The sequence below is a fragment of the Lepus europaeus genome, chromosome 5, assembly GCF_033115175.1.
Source record: "Lepus europaeus isolate LE1 chromosome 5, mLepTim1.pri, whole genome shotgun sequence".
Classification (NCBI taxonomy): Eukaryota; Metazoa; Chordata; class Mammalia; order Lagomorpha; family Leporidae; genus Lepus; species Lepus europaeus.
The window spans coordinates 157,017,464-157,039,994 of NC_084831.1; the positions used below are offsets into that span (position 1 = coordinate 157,017,464).

Sequence of the window (22,531 nt, forward strand, 5' to 3'; positions counted from 1 at the left end):
TCCTCCATATGTAGCGCCAGCATCTCATATGGGCACCGGGTTCTAGTCCCGGTTGCTCCTCTTCCAGGCCAGCTCTCTGCTGTGGCCCGGGAAGGCAGTGGAGGATGGCCCAAGTGCTTGGGCCCTGTACCTGCATGGGAGACTAGGAGGAAGCGCCTGGCTCCTTGCTTCGGATTGGTGCAGCGCCGGCTGTAACAGCCATTTAGGGGGGGTGAACCAACAGAAGGACGACCTTTCTCTCTGTCTCTCTCACTATCTAATTCTGCCTGTCAAATAAAAAAAAATGAGGATTAAGAGAGGATTCTTTTTGGGGCCAGCTTTGTGGCATTGTGGGCAAAGCTACCACCTGTGACACTGGCATCCAATAGGGGTGCCAGCTTTTGTCCTGGCTGCTCCTCTCTGAGCCAGCTCTCTGCTAATGGCCTGGGAAAAGCAGCAGAACATAGCCCACGTACTTGGCCCCCTGCCACCCACATGGGAGAACTGATGAAGCTCCTGGCTTAGACCTGGCCCAACACTGGCAGTTCCAGCCATCTGCGGAGCGAACCAACGGATGGAAGATTCTCTCTCTTTTTCTCCCCCACTTCCCTGTAACTGATTTTCAAAGCATTAAATAAATAAATATTTTTCAAGGAGAGATAGAGAAGGAGAGAGAGCGAGAAAGAGAAAGAGAGAGAGAGTATTCTTTTTTGAAGGTAAAATGTCTTGAGTGTATTACAGGACTCAAGGAAAAAGACACTGGTAAATAAATAGCTCAAAAGCACAAGGTACCAGAATTAACTCAAAATAGGAAAATGAATGCTTCTTTCTCTTTGATTATGAGGAAAAGTGATTTGCAACAGAAGGAGTTATTTAAAAAATATACTAAAACTCTTGTTGAAAAGACACCCTCCTATACCTTTCTCTGAAGGGAGGAGAGAACTTCCACTTTGACTATGACCTTGTCTAAATAAGATCGGAGTTGGCAAACTCAAAAGGCCTCCATAGCCTTGGCAACTCATGACAAGAGCCTAGGGTGATTACGGACGCCATAAAAAAGAGTGTCAATTTGGGCCGGCGCCGTGGCTCAACAGGCTAATCCTCCGCCTTGCGGCACCGGCACACCGGGTTCTAGTCCCGGTCGGGGCACCGATCCTGTCCCGGTTGCCCCTCTTCCAGGCCAGCTCTCTGCTGTGGCCAGGGAGTGCAGTGGAGGATGGCCCAAGTGCTTGGGCTCTGCACCCCATGGGAGACCAGGATAAGCACCTGGCTCCTGCCATCGGATCAGCGCGGTGCGCCGGCCGCAGCGCGCTACCGCGGCGGCCATTGGAGGGTGAACCAACGGCAAAGGAAGACCTTTCTCTCTGTCTCTCTCTCTCACTGTCCACTCTGCCTGTCAAAAAAAAAAAAAAAAAAGTGTCAATTTGTTAAGTCAACAACAGGAGTCACTGCGCACTTACTCCTCATGTAGGATCTCTGTCCTAAATGTGCTGTATATTGTGATTTAATGCTATTACTAGTACTCAAACAGTATTTTACACTTTGTATTTCTGTGTGGGTACAAACTGTTGAAATCTTTGCTTAATATATACTAAATTGATCTGTATATAAAGAGAATTGAAAATGAATCTTGATGTGAATGGAATGGGAGAGGGCGCGGGAGAAGGGAGGGTTGCGGGTGGGAGGGAAGTTATGGGGGGGGAGAGCCATTGTAATCCATAAGCTGTACTTTGGAAATTTATGTTCATTAAATAAAAGTTAAAAAAAGAGAGAGAGAGAGAAAAGACACCCTCCTAAGATCATGTGATATATCTGCCAATCACCTATCTCATCATTTAACAACAGGATCTCTATTCCTATAGGCAAATCATTCCTTTGTCCAAGGAGTGCTGCTCCCAGTTCACTGTCAGCACTGAGGTGTACCGAAGACTGGGCAAGTCAGAATGTCCTGCAGCCCTGGGCTTACATAATGATGCAGGAATTCTCAAACCAGGCCAACTGGAGTCCCACAGGGAGAAAGAGAAAGTTTGCTTGCTTCAGGAGCTACAGTAAATATGGTTCATTTTAAATGAAGTTGCAAAATGAAAGGATATGAAGCCAAGACAACCAATATACATTGTCGCCCCTCTTATGCTCCATATATATGTAATAAAGGTTGGGGCCGGCGCCATCGCTCACTTGGTTAATCCTCCGCCTGCCTGTGGCACCGGCATCCCATATGGGTACCAGTTCTAGTCCCAGTTGCTCCTCTTCCAGGCCAGCTCTCTGCTATGGCCCAGGAAGGCAGTGGAGGATGGCCCAAGTGCTTGGGCCCTGCACCCGCATGAGAGACCATGAGGAAGCACCTGGCTCCTGGCTTCGGATCGGCATAGCTCCAGTCGTAGCAGCCATTTGGGGGTGAACCAATGGAGGGAAGACTTTTCTCTGTCTCTCTCTCATACTATCTAACTCTGTCAAATAAATAAATTAAATAAAGGCAAGAAAATTCAAGAAAAACAGAGAATCCTGAAGAAAAAAATATGAACTCTAGAATCTAACCACATAAATATCACCTATGTCCTGGTTGAATGAATTAAACAATTTCCTTTAACATTTGAACTAATTTGAGTTAATGTTCTGTCTTGTGTAGCAGAAAGTCTCTTCAATGATATAATGTTGGGGCCTGGCACTGTGGCGTAACGGGTAAAGCCGCTGCCTGCAGTGCCAGCATCCCATAAGGGTGCTGGTTCCAGTCCCGGCTGCTCCACTTCTGATCCAGCTCTCTGCTGTGGCCTGAGAAAGTAGTAGAAGATGGCCCAAGTCCTTGGGCCCCAGCATCCGCATGGGAGACCTGGAAGAAGCTCCTGGTTCCTGGCTTCGGATCGGCACAACTCTAGCCACTGCGGCCAACTGGGGGGTGAACCAGCAGACGGAAGACCTCTCTCTCGCTCTCTCTCGCTCTCTCTCTGCCTCTCCTTCTCTCTCTGTGTAACTCTTTCAAATAAATTAAACAAATCTTTACCAAAAATAATGTCACAGATAATTTTATTTATATATACAAATGAAGACATTTGGCAGCCTCAATCTTGTTACCATGGGTTCCATGAAATCTTTATTTGCTGGAAAACCTGTAAGTAGTTCTGTTTCTTATTTCTTACTCCCATTTGAAAGAGGTACTAAAGGAGTTAAAAATTTTTTAAACTTCTATAAATTTTTTTTTGACAGGCAGAGTGGACAGTGAGAGAGAGAAAAAGGTCTTCCTTTTCCGTTGGTTCACCCTCTAATGGCCGCTGCGGCCAGCGCACCGCACTGATCCAAAGCCAGGAGCCAGGTGCTTGTCCTGGTCTCCCATGCGGGTGCAGGGCCCAAGCACTTGGGCCATCCTCCACTGCCCTCCCAGGCCACAACAGAGAGCTAGACTGGAAGAGGGGCAACCGGGACAGAATCCGGCACCCCGACCGGGACTAGAACCCGGGGTGCCGGCGCCACAGGTGGAGGATAGCCTATTGAGCCGCGGCGCCGGCCTAAATTTTTAAAATCTATTGAATTTATTTATTCTATTTCCATGTCAGAGAGACAGAGACCTCCTATTCACTGTTTCACTGCCAAATGCTCTCAACAGCTGGGGCTGGCGACGCTGGAGGTACCACCTGCCACCTCCAGGCTGTGCACCGAGGGAAGCTGGGACTGGGAGCAGAGCTGAGACTCAAACCCAGGGCCTCCCACGTGGGATGCAGGCTTCCCAAAATAGCCAAATGCCTGTCCCGGAAGTTAACAATTTTTAATACCATTTTATTCTGAAATGCAACATACAGAAAAATACATAAAAGTTAAATGTAGAAGGGCACTGGAAAAAGAGCATGAAAGAATGGAATTAAAAGCTACGTTTAGTTGGTACAAAAACTTTTCTAATCCATGCATAAGAGGGGCTTTCAAAAAGTTCATGAAAAAATATGTATCATGAATTTCAAAAATTTTCAAACAAAATAAGTTCTTTTTATTCCAATTTCCACATACGTTAATGAATACATGATTACAAAGTAAAAATAAACAACTATAAAGGACTTACGTGTCTACCATCAAGTTAATAAAGATATACTGTCAAAATTTCACAAGGACGTTCATTTTCTCATCAGAGAATTCACTGTCTTGATGTTAACAGTGAATCAAGTGGATTAACTGGTCTTCCTCACAGTTTTTACACCTCTTTAGCCTCCTAAAAGTGGTTTACTTTTGCCTGTCTTGAGCTTGATATGAATTGGGTTCATAATAAACACAATCTCGTACTTGGCTTTTTCACTGAACTTTCGAAGCTTAATTTGTGTTAATCAGTGTAAACATCAATTTCTCTGCTACACAGCATTCTACTGCACTGTAATATCTAATTACAACCCTGATGCTGGACGTGCACATGGTGGAGAGCTGTGCTGTTCCAATGTCTTCAGTGTTACAAACACTGTTCTTCGGACAATTCGAACACATGGATTTTGGTGTGTGTGAGTCAATCTGATTCACAGGTAGAATTACTGAGGATGCATATCTTCATAGATAAAGCCCAGCTGATGTTCGATGAAGTGTGTCTAGTCACACTTTTTAAAACAATTCTATATCTTCAAATAGTAATTAATATTAAATAAATGAAACATTTCATTATCCATTTTACCTCTACTGAAGCAAAGACTAATACAATGATGATACACAGATTATTACTGCATTTTAATTTCAAAGGTAGATGCACGTTACTACGGCTGCAAGCAATCTGTGGTACACATTATTCTCCAACTGTATATGATGAACTTTTCCTAACTCCACAAATGGATATAATAGCTTCTACGCTGATTAAAGTTCAATTCTTCCAGTGCTTAGACACGGAAAAACTTAAAAACTCAATATTTTGTTTTTGAGCATACTTTCCTCTCTGGTCTTTCTTTCCTCTTAGGTAATGAATGTGAAACAGAAATGACCATGGGCGAGGGCACGACGCAGCCCAGAGAGCAGCGGCTCTGCTAACGACTTACACGGCGCTCCCGAAGGAAGGCTGGCAGCCAGAGGGGGCAACAGCTTACTAACTGATAAACATCAGTCAGCAAGAACCCAGGCACACCTCCACGGAAGTGAGATGGTGTATCTGATGAATTGCGTAAGGCAACCTGTATTCTTTTACCTGTTCTTCTCACCAGAGGCAAAAAGATGAGGAAGAAAAATACAGTTCACTTATCCAAAGTGGTTGATGGATAGTTGGGTCTTTTAATGGAATATATTCACAAAATTATCAAACACAATGCCAGTTACAGTTAGAACACATTGTTTTCATTAACAAAGTTCTCAGTATCACTGGATCTTCCTTTAAGAATTTTGAAAGCATCCTATATTTCAAGAAATGTCCGCAATGGCTGGAGTTGGGCCAATCCAAAGCCAGGAGACAGGAGCTTCTTCTGGGTCTTCCACATGGGTGCAGGGGCCTGACCGCTTGGGTTGTCCTCTGCTGCCTTCCCAGGCCATCAGCAGGGAGCGGGATATGAAATGGAGGATCCGGAACTTGAACCGGCACCCATATGGGATGCTGGTGCCACAGGCAGCACCTTTAGCTATTATGCCACAGTGCCAGCCCCATCACTGAATTTTAATCAATACATATGATAGGACGACAGGTCAAAAATGCTAAACATTCAAAGATTAATCTGTTTAAAACAAAGCTTCAAGAAAAACTTCTCATCAGAATGATTATAAAGAAGACACATGGATCTGAACCTTGAAGATCATCCTCATGTTTCTGCTTACAGTCTCCAGTCTCCTGAGCTGAATGTTCTAGATCCAAGGCAGAGCTTCAGCAGTGGAAGAAGGGCCCTGGGGATCTGTAACTCTGAAGTGCTTGATCATCACAGCACCCCAAGAAGATGGGTGTGGAGATAAGAGAAAAAGGACAGCAGGGGCTGGGCACCCACGTATGACTGTGTGGAGTCCCCAGCTTCCCAACACACTACAGGCTCTGGGCTCAGGCTGCTACACAGAGCACACACAGGCAGCTGGCTCTGGGGACGTCTCTGCCGCTCTGTGGATGGGGCAGACTAGTATGGTGAGAAGGTCCTTGGCACCCCAGGACTGTGGCAGCCCTGTGTGCCGAGGCTGTGGGAACACTGTGACTGCGACAGAGAGTGCAGGGCGCAGCTAGGTCTGGGCAATCCCTGTGAGCAGTCCCACATGCTCAGGGCTCCCTGAGGTGAGCCACTGCAGCAGGATCTGCGCCCACTCTGAGGACTGCACAGGTTCCTCTGTGGTTCCTAGGGCAGCACGGATGGGTATTGCACCCACTGTGGGCTAACACCAGTGCACTGATCACCTTGGAAGAGAGGAGGTGACGGCGTGCCAAAAGGACTGAACAAACCCTCCCTTCCGATAAAAAAAGGAGATCTACCATATCCAGCTTGGGTGTCCCCCTGGAAACTCATCCCTGCGTGGAGCTCTGACCAGAGAGCTCCCTGGCCACACCCAGCACATACCTCTGGGTATTCACTGAAAAGAGCAGACATCCACTAAGCCACAGAGGCATGGTCCAAAGATAAAAGCCATCTGTACAAAAAAGTCAGTAAGTGTCTTCACAATGCCTAAAAATAAGCACAGAAATTTAAGGAACAAGAATAAGGAAGACAACATGACGCCCCCAAAGGAACACAACAACATTTCAATACTAGAATTCGAAGATGAAGAGATGGATGAAATGCTGGAAAGGGAATTCTACAGATTAATCATAGGATTACTCAGAAGCAAATCCACGAATTAAATAAATCCATACTGACATGAATGAAAATTTTTCCCATAAAATTGAGATCTGAAAGATAAATCAATGCAATATTAGAAATGAAGAATTCAATAGATCAAATAAAAATGTGGAGGTAAGTCTTAACAAAGAATTGGTGAGGCAGAATAAAGAGTATCCGAGCTAGAAGACGAATCTTTGGAAATCTCAGAGTCAGACCAAAAGAAGAAGAAATTAAGAACAAAAAAAAAGAAGAGATGTATGGATACTATCAAACAAGCTCCTGAAGGTATGGGAAGAGAAAATGGACTAGGAGGCCCTTTTACAGAAATAATTACAGAAAACTTCCACAATTTGGAGAAAGAAATGGATGTGTAAGTACTAGAAGCACATAGAACCCCTAACAGATAAGACAAGATCTTCACCACAACACACTGTAGTCAAACTCTCCACAGTAAAACATGAAAGAAAGATTCTAAAATGTGCATGAGAGAAGCGCCAGATTACTTTCAGAGGATCTTCAATTAGACTTCTCATCAGAAACCCTACAGGCTAGGAGAGAATGGTGAGGCATAGTCCAAGTCTTGAGAATGTCAACCCAGGCAATGAGGGTTTCAAGATGGCGGAATAGTGACAGGGTGGTCTGATTCTGCAGGACGAAATTAATATCAAAAAAGTGGAGAGGGGCCGGTGCTGTACGTAATGGGTTACATTGTCGCCTGCAGTGCCAGCATCACACATGGGCGCCGGTTGGAGACCTGGCTGCTCCACTTCTGATCCAGCTCCCTGCTATGGCCTGGGAAAGCAGCAGAAGATGGCCCAAGTCCTTGGGCCCCTGCACCCACGTGGGAAACACGGAGGAAGCTCCTGGCTCCTGGCTTCAGATCAGCGCAGCTCCGGCAGTTGCAGCCAATTGGGGAATGAATGAGTGGATGCAAGACCTCTCTCTCTCTGTGTAATTCTGACTTTCAAATAAATAAATAAATCTTTAAAAAAAAAAAAAAAGTGGAGCGAGTGACTCTCAGAGTAAAGCCACAGTGGGAACTACAGTGGGACTCCCAATGGGAGCAGTAGGAATGGCCTGAGTCTGTGCAGAAGTTGCAGACCTGCAGCAAGGTCCAGTGAGGCGACAGAGGACACAGCAGAGGACACAGGGAGGGGGTGCCTGCCTGCCTGCCTGCCCTGGCAAACCAGGTGAGATGGGAATCCAGGGCTAAAGTCCATACGGAGACACAGGAGATCTCAACTTGCTAAAGCAATCTTATACAACAAAAACAAAGCCGAAGGCATCACAATACTAGATTTCAAGGCATACTACAGGGCAGTTATAAACAAAACTGTCTTTTGCTGGCAAAAAAAAACCAGACTTGTAGACCAATGGAACAGAATAGAAATGCCAGAAATCAATCCAGTCATCTACAACCAACTTATGTTTTCCAAAGAAGCTCAAATCAAGCTCTAGAGTAAGGATGGTCTCTTCAACAAATGGTGCTGGGAAAACTGGATGTCCACGTGCAGAGGTACACATTATACAGAAATCCACTCAAAATGGATCAAAGACCCAAATCAACAACTCAATACCATCAAATTACCAGATAACATTGGGGAAACTCTGCAAGACACTGGCATAGGAAAAGAGTTCTTGGAAAAGACCCCAGAAGCACAGGCAAACAAAGCCAACATTGACTAATGGGATTACATCAAGTTGAATAGCTTTTGTACTGTAAAAGAAAAACTCAGCAAAGTGAAGAGGCAACTGACAGAACAGGAGAAAATATTTGCAAACTATGTAACTGATAAAGGGTTATCATCCAGAACCTTATAGACCTCAAGAAACTGAACCATAACAAAACAAACAATCATTAAGAAATGGGCAAAGGACATGGACAGGCATTTTTCAAGAAAGGAAATTTAAATAGCCAACAGACACTTGAAAAATGCTCTGGATCACTAGCCATCAGGGAAATGCAAATCAAAACCACGGTGAAGTTTCACCTCACTCCTGTTAGAATGGCTCACCTACAGAAGTAAACAAACAAAAAATGCTGGCAACGATGTGGGGGAAATGTAATCTAATCCACTGTTGGTGGGAATGTGAACTGGAGCAGCCACTGTGGAAGACAGTATAGAGGTACCTCAGAAATCTGAATATAGACCTACCATATGATTCAGCCATCCCACTCCTGAGATTTTACCCATTCAAAAAGAAATTAGCATCTGAAAGTTATCTGTATCCCCATGTTCATGGCAGCACGTTTCACACTAGCTAAGATGTGGAATCAACCCAGATGTCCATCAACTGTTGGTTGGATAAAGCAATTACGGTGTATATGTATCTCACCATGGAGAACTATTCAGCTGCCAAAAGAAAAAAGAAAAAAGAAACCCTGCCTTTTGCAACAAGATAGACGAAACTGGAAACCATTATACTTAGTAAAATAAGCTAGTCCCCAAAAGACAGACCTCATATGATCCAAGGTAACTAATAGAGTACTTAAAATGTAATGTAATGGGTGGATTGGACATTTTCAGACGATTATTTACAGCCCTTGTCTCTTCCATCAAGGAACAGTGTTTTTTTTTTTTTTTCTCTCTCTTCATACTATTTGTTAAACTTTTAGTTAGTGTAGGACTAATCTTGTGAGTATAAAGTTAAATGAAAATAGATCTTTGTAAAAAATAAGAATGGGATTAGGAGAAGGAAGAAGGGTGGCAGTGTGGGAGAGAGGGAGGTATAGTGAGAAGAATCACTGTGTTCCTAAATTTGTATGTATGAAATGCATGAAGTTTGTATACCTTAAATAAAAGGTTTCTAGTTTTTTAAAAAAAAAAAGTGTTCAGTGTTCCTGGGCTTTACTCTGTTCTTACTCAATTTCATAGATGATCTGATCTACTCTCATGGGGTCAGCTTCAGATTTCCACTATCAGTTACCAATATCCAACTGATTGACAGTTCCAATTAGATGTCCCAGAAATGTCCCAAACTCCAAAACAAAATTCACTACCAGCTCCTAAACCCTTTTCCCTATTCAATTTCAATGGATGTTATTTCCTACCTCAGCTCAAAGTACCCACCTACCCAGTCACCAAAGCCGGAAACCTAGACATGTCACCTCTGACAGTGCCTGTGCCAGTCCAGCCACAAAACTTAGGAATTCTACCCCTAGCATGTTTCTTAATTCTGCAGTTTCTCCCTCTGGGCTTCAATGTTGCTCATTTCGATGGATGTTTTCTAACCGGTCTCTTGGTGGCTGTTTGTTGCCTGCAAGTCCCCCTCTACACAGCTATGACAAGAATTTATCTGAAATGAACATTGGATTTGTTATTCCCTTGCTTCAGACTGATCCAGGGCTCGTCATCAGGGTTAGACCAAAACCCTCATTGGTGACATGATTATACAGTCTTCATAATTTGTTCCCTGTCCATCTCATCATTTCCCCCTCAGGCCATTCCCCCTGCACAGTCCCTAAAGTCCAGTGTGATTTCATGCTGTCTTCCATATGCTACGCCTCTCTGTTCCTTTTTTTCTAGAATTCTCTACTCTGTCCTTTTCCCCTCCTGCCTTTCCTAACCTCGATTACGTATGCCTTGGCGAAGCTGTCACCTCGGCCAGAATGCTTTTTCCTGCCAGTTCTGGCAGAGCTAGGTTGGGTAATTCTCTCTTCTCTCACCCTGTGCATCGCTTTCATTTAGTACACTGTAAGTTCTTTAATGAACATGCACTATTTTTGTCATCAGAAAAATTAATAATGACGCATAAAAGAATAAAACTAAGGTCTCTGTCTCTGAGAACACAGATTGTAATTGATTCATTTTTCTGTAATCCCACTTCCTAGCCCAATACCTGACAACTTATGCTCAGTAGTGTTTGTTAAAGGAAGGTAAGAAAATGAGAGCCTACAGAAATAAACCAGAGAAGGTAAGACTTCCTTACCACAGTAAAGAGGTCTGTAGGGTGCAAGTCCTGATACTGTGGCAGTTACATACACCGATATCTATAATTCTAGAAGATTCTAGTCAAAAATAACTCCAAATTTATTCCCTTCTGGCCAGCAAAATCAATTCTATTGTGAAACTGTCCTGTTCTTTACAGCAGATCTCTTATTGTATTACCTAAGGTACATTTAAAAAAAAAAAAAAGATATGCCATATGTAATCTCCATCAGGAAAATGGGATACGAGGAGGAAGAACAAGACCAAGTGTAAAATAAAATAAACTTGGCAGCACTGTGCTATCTAACACATGGAAGATTACTTACATGTAACAGCAAGACGGCAGCGAGAAATGACTGTCCTTGACAGTACCCAATGTCTTCATCATACACAGAGTACGCCTAGGGAAAAGGAGAAGAGAAAAAATACTGTAAACATACACAGATTTTAAGTGTTAGCTCAGACCGGGCTGCCACTGTTCCTGTCCCTGAGCCCCCCCCCCCCCCCCTCCCCCGGCAATCTCCCTGCACGTGTGTGCCATTAACACAGCGGGATCTCCCGCAGAGCCTGTGTGCTTCCTAAAGCAGTTCCAGATGTCCCACTGGCCCGGGTTCCTCTTTAGAATTTGGAAACAAAGAGATGCTTAAAGCACCTAATTTTAAACGTCCTATTATGGTTTGAGGTCAGGTGGGTAAATGGGAACATGGCAGGCAGCAGCAGAGGACAGGAACAAAGGTTTTAAGGCTGATGTGGGAGTCCACTATTCTTCAAGGGGGAAATCTTGACGTTGCGGACAATGTAGTACAGACCTGCCATTCTGATAACTGTTGCCCTCTAGACGCTCTAGAAGTTCTCAGAGACCTTCTAAACGACCCTCCCACTTCCCAGAATGGCTCCTCTCCTTTGTATCACTGGGGCAAACCGGAAATACAGAATAGCCTTGCTGTGTGTCTTCCCAGAATGGCTGCGCCCCACCCCACACACACTTGCACCACTGAAGGTGCTCTGGCCATCCCCTGTCTTTCCCATCACTCCAATCAGGCCGGCTGGAACACAGCCAAAGAGGGGCATTCATAGGAAATACAGCACTCCTCGGGCTGCAGCTATCACACCACTCACCTCTTTGTCTTTAGATTAACGGGAATAAGGTTGCACGTTTAATATATACTAACTTGAACTTCAAACACCTGGCATGTGTCTAGTTAATTTATTTATTTACTTATTTGAAAGGCAGAGTTACAGAGACTGAGGGAAAGACAGAAACAGAGATTTTCCATCCACTGGTTCGCTCCCCCAGTTGCTGCAATGGCAGGCTGGACCAGGAGCCTGTAACTCCATCTGGGTCTCCCACATGGGTAGTAGGGGCCAAAGCACTTGACCCGGCTTTTTTTTTTTTTTTTTTTTTTTTTGGACAGGCAGAGTGGACAGTGAGAGAGAGACAGAGAGAAAGGTCTTCCTTTTGCCGTTGGTTCACCCTCCAATGGCCGCCGCGGTAGGCGCGCTGCAGCCGGCGCACCGCGCTGTTCCGATGGCAGGAGCCAGGTGCTTCTCCTGGTCTCCCATGGGGTGCAGGGCCCAAGGACTTGGGCCATCCTCCACTGCACTCCCTGGCCACAGCAGAGAGCTGGCCTGGAAGAGGGGCAACCGGGACAGGATCGGTGCCCCGACCGGGACTAGAACCCGGTGTGCCGGCGCCGCAAGGCGGAGGATTAGCCTATTGAGCCACGGCGCCGGCCTTGACCCGGCTTTGGCTGCTTTCCCAGGCAGGGAGCTGGATCACAAGTGGGACCGCTGGAACTTGAGCCTGTGTTTACAGGGGATATGGGTGTCACAGGTGGCAGCTGAATTTGCTGTGCCACACGCCAGGCCAGGATTATATATTTTTAAGAAACACAACTTGCACTAATTTTTAGGAAGGCGAGTCAGTTAGAATAGGTAGAATGTGCTGGCCAAATAAGAATGATAGTGAGAATGCTCTTTCTGTGTAAGTCCAGATAGCAGGTATTTTAGGCTTTCGAGGATAATTAATATACATTATTTTTGTTTGACAGCCTCTGAAAATGTAAAAATCACTCTTAGATAAAAGGCAATAAAAATAGGCTTCATGGAACATGGGTCACTGACCTCTGGTTCAGAATTTGAAAAAAAAAATCAGGTGCTGCTACAGTTATTTTTAAGAGACAAGCACCTCGACAGTGCAGCTGGAATTCTGGATCTCCATCCCACTCCATGAACGCTATCCATGGGTTATGTTTCATTTTAATGAGGGAGTCCCATTCCCATTTAATTTGTTCAAGACAATGCATTCTGATTTGGCGAGCATAGAACTGCCTCCTTCCAGGGGAATGGTTATCAAAGACAACGAGGACAGGTTATGACACTGGGAGGGCAAGTGTATCTTCCATCCGCCAAAGGACTCAGGGCGCAGGGTCTAGAACTCTTTTTTAACTTAAAAAAAAAACTTACTAAAGCATGGCTTATATTTAATCCAGTACATACATTTTTAATTGCATAATTCCACGATCTGGGGCATTTACATAGTCTAACCTTCAGAGTATTCTCATCCCTCCAGAATATTCTCTTACATCTCTTTGTAGTCAAACACCTCTACCCTAGGCAACCAACCACTAGTCTGATTTTTATCACCATACGCTACTTTTGAATTATTTATCATCTCCTGTCAATGGAATCATCTAACACACGTGCTCATCTGTGACTGGCTTTTTTCCTGAGCAGGCTTCCGAAATGCTCCCGTGTTGTATGCATCCGCGTTCACTCCTCTTCGCTGTAGAGCAGTGCCCTCCGTATGAATAGAGCACAACTTGCTTCTCCATTCTCCTGTTTCCAGTTTTCGGCTAGAATGAACACAGCTGCTGCATGAGGGCACTTTAATTAAGCCGTCACTTGGGGTGTCCGTATCCCCTACCAGAGAACCTGGGATTGAGTCCCAGCGACTCCATGCTTCTGACCCAGCTCCCCGCTAAATACACCTTGGGAGGCAGCCAATGACGGCTCAGTTAGCTGGGTCCCTGCCACCTACGTGGGATTTTTCCAGTATCTAGTTATCAGATTTTTTTAATTCAGACACCTGTTAAAATTATGAAAGGGAGAAAAAGGAAAGAGAAACATTCAATTTTTTGTAACATACAAATAAAAGAAAACCGAGTTATTAATGATTACCTTATAAGCCAACGACACAAACTATATAATGACAAAGCTGACAATCAAAGCAGATGTCAGATACTGTTGCCCATGCCATCAAATCTCTACAAGCAATTAACAAAATGTAAACCTTCATTGACAAATAGGTAAATTTCTATATTCACACATATGCTTCTAAAATAATCTCTGTATATTTTTAAAAACTAGAGAGCTTTTCATCTAGAAGTTAAGCTGGAAACTTGAAAATATTACATCTGCTGCTTCAACTCCAGATGAACTTTTGTCTGTTTTGGTTTTGCTCTGTCACTAAAAATTATTAGAAATATTTATGGAACTTCATATTAGAAGCCAAAACCAAGTATCTTACTGTCTCTACAGTGATAGTCATATCTGACTTTTCACTACCAAAAGAAGCCTATTTGCAACTAGGATGATAAAAGGAAGGATTCTCTCTCTTTTTTTTTTTTTAAGATTCATTTGTTTATTTGAGAGTTACAGAGACAAAGGGAGGGACAGAGAGATCTTATATGAAGCCAGGAACAAGAAGCTTCTTCTGAGTCTCCCACAAGGGTAGTATGGGCCCAAGAACTTAGGCCATCTTCTACTGCTTTCCCAGGCACATTAGCAAGGAGCTGGATCAAAAGTGGAGCAGCCGGGACATGAACCACCGCCATATGGGATGCTGGTGCTGCAGGTGGTAGCTTTCCTTGCTACGGCACAATGCTGGACCAAGAATTCCCAAATATTCAAAAGCGCCTCAGTAAATCTACTCAAAAGTCTTCTTAGGGAAACACACTGTCGTCTCAACAATATCCAGTTCCATACAAGCATCTGTCCTGGAAGTTAAAATTTCAATCTTCATAGGATAACTAAAATTATTTTAGAGATAAAGTTATTAATTAGTATCCAATGCCCTTAGTAAATTTTCAGTCTGCAATCACTTCTTCCAGGCCATACAATAAAGAAATTGGATATCTCAAGGTAGTATTTGTGTAAGTAATTGATAATGACTTAAAGCTTTTTTTTTTTTTTAACTAAAACAGTGTTGGTTTTACCTGTAAGAACCTCTGTTATCTGTGATTGTGTTAACCAGTGTTGACCTTCACATGTAGATGAGCACTCAAATCTGGTTCTTATCATTTTCACAAAATGACTACATGCTTCCTGCAAGTCTCTCTGTTTAGCCAGAAGCATGCACTGGTAGAATAATGAGAGCTCCAGGAGCTTATAAACATTCCTGTGTCTTGGCTGTAGCCCAGCGCCCAGGACATGTGACATCTAAGAACAGAGGCTTGCTGAAGCAGCTTTTCAGCCGCTCAAAACTCTGACCACTTCTTACAACTGACTCAGCTTTCTGCCTTTTATTTACAAACGTTTACTGAGGTATGGTTTATATATAGTAAGATTCATTCTTTCTCCATTTTTCTGTTTTTGGAGAAAGACATACCACTGGCTATGTCAATAACATGTCTAGATTCTGATCAGAAAACAAAGTATCTTACTCCACAGAACTACCTTTATTAAGTTGATAGCTGACATTTCATATTTAGCCCTAAGACTTCAACACACCCCACTCTAGAATGTGGGTCCATATCAAAACCATCCATTCAGGCAGCATTTACACATTTTATGTAGAGATACTCTAAAGTCAGTGTCTACCATATTACCCCAAAATTCCCACACCCAGGATAATCACATCCCAGGAAAATCACTAGTGACATTGCCTTCACTTTCAAAAGTTTCCTAATTAGTATGGTAAATAATAGAGCTATCCAATCTACACAAATTTCTCTAATTCTGCACCTTAAAAATTTAGACCTTTATTTTTAAGTAGATGCTAATAAGGTAATAAATATCAGATACTTCAGCTCTTTTAGTTATAAGTGCTGATTCAGCACTTTTAGCTATAAGTGCCAGAAATTAATAACCAAAAGGATTATTCCATTTTTTTTTTAAAAAAAAGCAGTTCACTTCTGGCACCTGATACTATCCACTCCTCTTTGCTACTGTATCTGTTTTACACTCATTTTAATTTTACAAATTCTTTCAGGCTTTTCAATAAATAGAACGGCAATCACTCAACCAAGAAAATTATATTTTGGTAACGTTGTTCTCTTTTCATCTTTTTCTGCTAATGATGATATCATCACATTTTCCTCTAATAAGAGAAAAAGAGGTCCTTGGAATCATCACCTAACAGATCTGAAAAGCCTCTTCAACTTCCAGAGCTCGGCCTCATTTTAAAGATTGAAAAATCAATTAGTATAGTTCACTTAATTTTCTTTGACTTATGCAGCTGTATTTCTAACTGCTTAAATTATACTTTTATCTGGAGCTCCTGTGGGTGTGCACGGGTACGCATGCCCGTGCACGTGTGTCTGCATGGATGTGTACTGGGGGTTGGAAGTAGGATACAAAGAGGATGTGGAAGGGGAAAAAAGGGAAGGTGTAGAGAGGAAAGTTCTGATCTTACTTATCCCTAGCTGGAGCGTTCCTGATTACAGGGTCTGTCACATCCTTTACCATTAATTGGGAACTCGGAGACTTACTGATGAGAGAATGTGTTACATGAGTGATAAATACACATGTTCTCAAAGTTTCCCCTCGTCCATGAAAGATGTCTACACCGAGGACTCCTTAAAACTAGGTTTCCTGGGGCTGGTGCTGTGGCATAGCAATAAAGCCGCTGCCTGCAGTGCTGGCATCCCACATGGGTGCCAGTTCGAGTCCTAGCTGCTCCACTTCTGATCAGGCTCTCTGCTAAGGCCTGGGAAAGCAGCAGAAGATGGCCCAAGTCCTTGGGCCCCTGCAAGTGGGAGACCTGGAAGAAGCTCCTGGCTGCTTGCTTTGGATTGGCTCAGCTCTGGCCGTTGCAGTCAACTGGGAAGTGAAAAGTGAACCAGCAGATGGCAGACTTTCTCTCTCTCTCTCTCTCTCTCTCTCTCTCTCTCTCTCTCTCTCTTCCTCCCTCCCCCCATCCCTCTCTGTAACTCTCTTGAATAAATAAATAAGTCTTTTGGGGAAAAAAAAACCCGAGTCTTCAAAAATCAACCAGACTTCATCAACTTTGGCATCACTAAAAAACATTTTTGAATGTATTTATTGAGAGGCAGAGAAAAATAAAGAGATAGAGACAAGGAGCTTCCATTGCTGGTTCAATCCCTAAAGGCCTGCAAAATCCTGTGCTGGGCAAAGGTCAAAGCCACGAGCTGAGAACTCATAGCGGGACCCCGTTAAGTCAACATTAGCAGTATTAGCTGCTGCCTCCCAGGGTCTACGTTAGCAGGAAGCTGGAGGCAGGAGCCAGAGCTGGGTATCAAACCCAGGTACTATGGAATGAGATGCAGGCACCTTAACCACTAGGCCAATGCCTGCCTCCTCTAACACATCTCTGTGGTCCATGTTTGCTCTCTTGTTATACAAAATTGTGCTATTTATATTTTAAGAAAAGCCCAAGTGAAAACAAAGGCTCAGACCTTATCAGATAAAGACAACAGGTTCATTGGCTCTACAGTGTATGCTCTAACTAGAAACTTCAGGATAAACATGAAAATCAGGAATGTGAACTTATTTTCTGCTTGTTTTGGGGTTGGGTTGGCGACCAAAATGATTTTTAGAAACTATCTATTACACTGATTCTACAGCCCAGTAATGGATCTGGATGCAGTTTGAAAACACAGTGTTGTATTCTTTCCTTTGGAATTCTTCAAAGCATGAGTCTACTTGGTCAGAGAAATCTCTAACTGCATTGAACACAGTCCTCTTGAGCTGTTCAAAGCTTGCTTTCCCTTCTTACCTCTCCCCACTCCCCACCATAACTGCTTCTCTGGCTAGCAGGCTACTTAGCCTGGCTTTGAAAAAACATCTGGGTATTACTTCTGATAAAGGAGTAGTAGCTCCTTTTAGATGAACCTTAACCCTGCTGGCCAATTTAAAGTGCATCAGGACAAATATATATATACACACACACATACACACACACACACACACACTACTTTAAAGGACTGAAGTGCTGAACAAAAGCAAGCAAAAATTGCCAAGGACTATAGAATCGGAAGAAGTGAATGACAGTGGATAAAACTTCAAATCTTTATGGCATTTGCGAGAAGACAGGATCTGGTAGCACCACACTGGAGAGTGGCTACAACTTGGACATGAAACTGTAGTTTTAGGGAAGTGTAGAACCAGAGAACATACTGGAGGGACCATAGAAACAGGGTGGAAATGCTAGAATCAACAGCAACACAATGGGGCAGGCGGGCTGGGAAGATGAATCCATCTATGATTCTACACATAAAAACTTCTGTAACAAGTCAGACTAATGTTCAGTAGAAATAAAATCGAAACAGATTCTTCCAGATGAAAAGCCAGGGATCAACTAGAAATACATAAGGGGACTTTTATGCCTTGGATTACATAAATATATGCATTTGTTACAATTAAAGTAACAGCACACTTCACATTCGTGCATTTCACTGAAAGTTTCCTCCACACACAAAAAAGTAACTATTAACGAATACTGAACTCCAGTTACTAACATACATGTTGCAGTATCAGGCATGGCTATGGTGCTACTCTTGCAACTTTTCTGTGTATCTGATCATGGTTGGGGGCAGGCAGAATCTACAGCCAAACCACGTCCCTCCTTTCTGCTCTGGACTACAGGATGCTTGTCTGGCTGGTTCCCAGGCACACCTCATGTCTTCATTCACCAAGCGAGTACGTGCTGAGCACCTGTGATGTGTCAAACATGGTGCTGAGAAAGGCAGACACGGGGATGAAAAGAGTTATTCCCTGCTCTCAGCTCGCAACCTGACAGAAACGATCAGTGTGCACCATGACAAACACACAGTAAGAGAACTACTGATGGACATCTGGAGCTCAGAGGGAAAACACGGTAACCACGGCACAGCACAGGGAGTAAAGGCAAGCAAGGCATCACAGACAGGTCATGTCCTCTCAGTCTTCAAGAAGAGAGTGACCAGAATCGCCACAGAGTTGGACTCCTGTTTGCAGTGGCAGAATATAAAGGTTGTTTGCCCACGCTGAAGGGGAAGGACAAGGACAAAGGCACAAGACAGCTGGGACATTTGTTATGTGCAGACTCTGGGCTAAATGCTTCTCCATGTTCTTCTTTATTCCTTACACTGGCCTAAGAAATGAGAAAAATGAGATTTAGAGAGTAGCTAACTAAACTCGGGAAGTGGTTTAGCCAGGATTCAAAGCCACATGTGCTGAAAAAAAGAGTCTACACCATTAATACCTTTATTATAAAACTTAAGAATCTCTTCATGGAGACTTGTTCTTAAAGAGTTACACGGCTGTATCCACAGAAGATGGGGGGGCCTCTAGGTTCAATAGAGATGGAAAAAAGGCTCCCATATGCTCACAGAGAAATGGCAATCTAACCAAAGGCAGCTTAATTCTTTTCATTCCATGTCTTCTGGGTTTCAGAAAGGAGGGCTTTTAATTTCCTTATGTAATATATGTATTACCGTGCTGACCACAGGCTAAAATTTAGGCATGAAAACACAGACAGTTGGTTAGGTTTAATGTTGCCGGTGCTAACATTTATACAAAATGTACCTTCTCCTTAATAAAATAGAAAAGACACTTGACTTCTGAGCCTCGTGAGAAACTGTCACCCAGTGATAGGAATGCTGATTTTGAAATAAATGTCCACAGAAGAGTGGGACTATATTTGCCAACTGAAAACACACAGCAACATCTACTGCTTTTGGATTAACTTAAAATCACAAAAGAACCTCTTTATTCTTACAGTTCCATTATTCCTACAGATTTCTTTTTCTCCCAAACACTCCCCACACACGCATGCCTTCACTCGGTTAGGACTGAACGGCGTTTCTCTTTTGCCCCAGGAACAGAAGCACGCGGGGATATTTTTATCACACAAGCACGCTGAGAGGGAAAGACGAGGCGAGCTCGCCTCACGGGAAAAATGAAAGGGAAATCAAATACATTCTCTAACAAGATGGACAAGGCGCTACGTGGGCACGGGAGAAGGGGCTGAGCCTCTTCTTGTCTCAAACAGATGCCCATTCAGCTTCCTGGCAAGTGCTCCGGTAACTGACATGTCTGCTAATTTGTCCACTATTGATACACAGGGCTTCGGGTTACCAGTTTTAGCTCTTTGCTATTGCACCTCGTTCTTTTTCCAAATCCTAACCGAAATGTTGGGCTGTCATGATTTTCACGGTGCAGATCTAAGAACAGTGAGGAGAACAGGCAATAGTAACGCAGATGTCCTTCTCACACTAGTAGGAGTTTGTTGTTTATGGAAAGCAATTTGCCACTTATTAGACAAACTATTTAATCTATCTCCAACAGTAAGTTTTTCCCAATACAAGGTCAAAACAAACAAAGAGTCAGCCTTTGGATTGTTGTTCCTGGCACGATTAATCCCTAATGAAGATATAAATGAAACAATCAAGAATAACTTTATTTACAAACTAAACTGTTCTCATACAACCTGGGAGACAAAAAGAGATACTAGGATAGACTTTTGAAGTAATGCCACAATTAGCTAAGTAAAAGGAGTCACAGAGTGACAAGAACCTTAAAACATTGTGTAAAAGAAATCAGACATTTATAGAAATGTAGTATTTAAGAATAAAATTGGCTTTTCACAGAATACTTTAGCATTAATTTGTCTACCTATTAAATAACCATTAACATTCATTTAATAATTGCTACTGCCCAGGAGGACACTGTGGTATACTGAGATAAGATGCTACTTGGGATGCCTGCATGGTCCAGTTTCCTGTTACTGCATCTAGGAGGCAGCAGATGATGGCCCAAGTTCTTGGGTTTCTGCTCCATGAATGGAGTCCTGACTCTTGGCTTCAGCCTGCCCCGGCCCAGCTGGTGAGTGAACCAACAGATGGGGGATCGCTCTCTCTCTGTATCCCCACCCCACCTTGTCTTTCTCTTCACTTTGTCTTTCGCATAAACAAATCTTTTTTAAAATCATCCAGTAAGTCTTACCCTCTGCCCCAAGTATTTACATATATCAAAGAGGTCTTCGAAAAGTTCATGGAAAACAGCTTATGAAAAAACATGCATGGACTTACAAAATTTTGTACCAAAATAAACGCATCTTTTAATCCAATTTTCCATGAACTTTTAAAAGTATCTGCATACTAACTTGTATAATCCTAATAACAAACCCTAGAATAAGTCCTGTCTTTAGCCTCACTTTATGGATGAAGAAACTCAAGCACAAAGAGATTAAACAACTTGTTCAGGTAACTCAGGCAGTGCAGCTCCAGAGCCCAGGCTCTTCTCCACTGTCCATCTGGTCTTTGGAATGTTTCTTTTTTTGTCTTCTCTTTTTATATGAGAGACAGGCAGAGAGAGACATACACACTCAGCATGCACTCTTCTCTATTAGTTCACTCTTCACATTACCACAACAGCTGGTGGAAGCAGGCAAAGCCGAGAGCCAGGAACTCACTCCAGGTCACTCCCATATGAGTGGCAGGGACCCAAGTACTTGCACCATCATCTACTGCCTCACAGTAGGCAGAAGCTAGAATCAGGAACTGGAGATGGGAATTGGAAGTCAAGTCCAGGCACTGAGATATGGGACATAAGTACCCTAACTGGTACGTTACACATCATACTAGACAGACACTTTTTGTCTCTGGATTTTTAATTCATTGACATGTACTGCCAAGTATAAGCAATGACCATCAAGCCTAGCAATAAAACACAAATTTTCATTTTGTTATGTACTCCAATGATTTTCATTAACTAACCAAAGAGATGACGTTAGAGAACATGATAAGCACAAAATTCAAGAGAGTACTTGGCACAGATGACCCCTGTCCGGAGAAGTTGTGTTCTATAAGCTGTCCCAGAGCTGAATTAACCACAACTGAATTACTGCCCCTTGGCTATACATAGGGTTAGACTCCTTCAAACCTCTACTCACAGAGATAGGTCTTCAATGATTTAGATATAAATCAAGTCTTACCTTAGTTTTAAGTGTGTTTGCAGACACCTTCCATACCATATACTGTTGACTCATTAATACTGAACTTACAACCAAAAGTATGAAATCATATCTATGTATCACTCACATCTCCATGAGGCTTATCGAGCACATGTATTTTCTGTGCAAGGCACATCACAGCCTCCTGGTGCTTAGCAACACTAGACAGCACTTCAGCACTCTAACTGGGGTCCATTTTAAACAACAAAATCAACAACGTAAGCATACCATAAAACTGGCTTACAGTATGCGAGCTGAAGCAAGAAAGCAGAGCATGGCGTTTTTTGCACCAGCTCTTTCAATGTGTGCATCTGGTGACTCAAATTTTTTGATACTGCTTATTCATGTGTCAGTGAATGACCAAGAATCACTGCAAGTGTTGGTTTTTGAGGCTGCAAATAAATTTTAGTGAGTGGCAAATCTGCAAGTAGGGAATCTATGAATAATGAAGATGTATATATATGTATATGTATATGTATATGTATGAGTATGTGCATGTGTGTGAGTGGATGCATATTATTGTATACACACATACATACCTATGTATATTCACACATCATATCCATATCCAGAAATAAGTCAGAATAGTTTATTTCTATATTATCATACAAAAATAAATTAAAGAGCTTTTAATTAATAAAACCAGAATTGTTATTGATTAGAGTCATGACTTAACAGTTTCAGGAAAGATCATAATTATTGGAAAA

General features: G+C 42.9%; 1 protein-coding gene across 5 annotated transcripts in view; it reads right to left on the reverse strand.

Annotated features, from left to right (window-relative positions):
* Window positions 1-22,531, reverse strand: part of RABGAP1L (RAB GTPase activating protein 1 like) — an 803,019-nt gene that overhangs the window by 279,483 nt on the left and 501,005 nt on the right. For all 5 annotated transcript variants that reach the window (XM_062192989.1, XM_062192987.1, XM_062192988.1 and 2 more), the window contains one exon: window positions 10,975-11,049. In XM_062192989.1, the coding sequence (XP_062048973.1) occupies window positions 10,975-11,049 (75 nt within the window). The remainder of the gene's footprint in view (window positions 1-10,974; window positions 11,050-22,531) is intronic.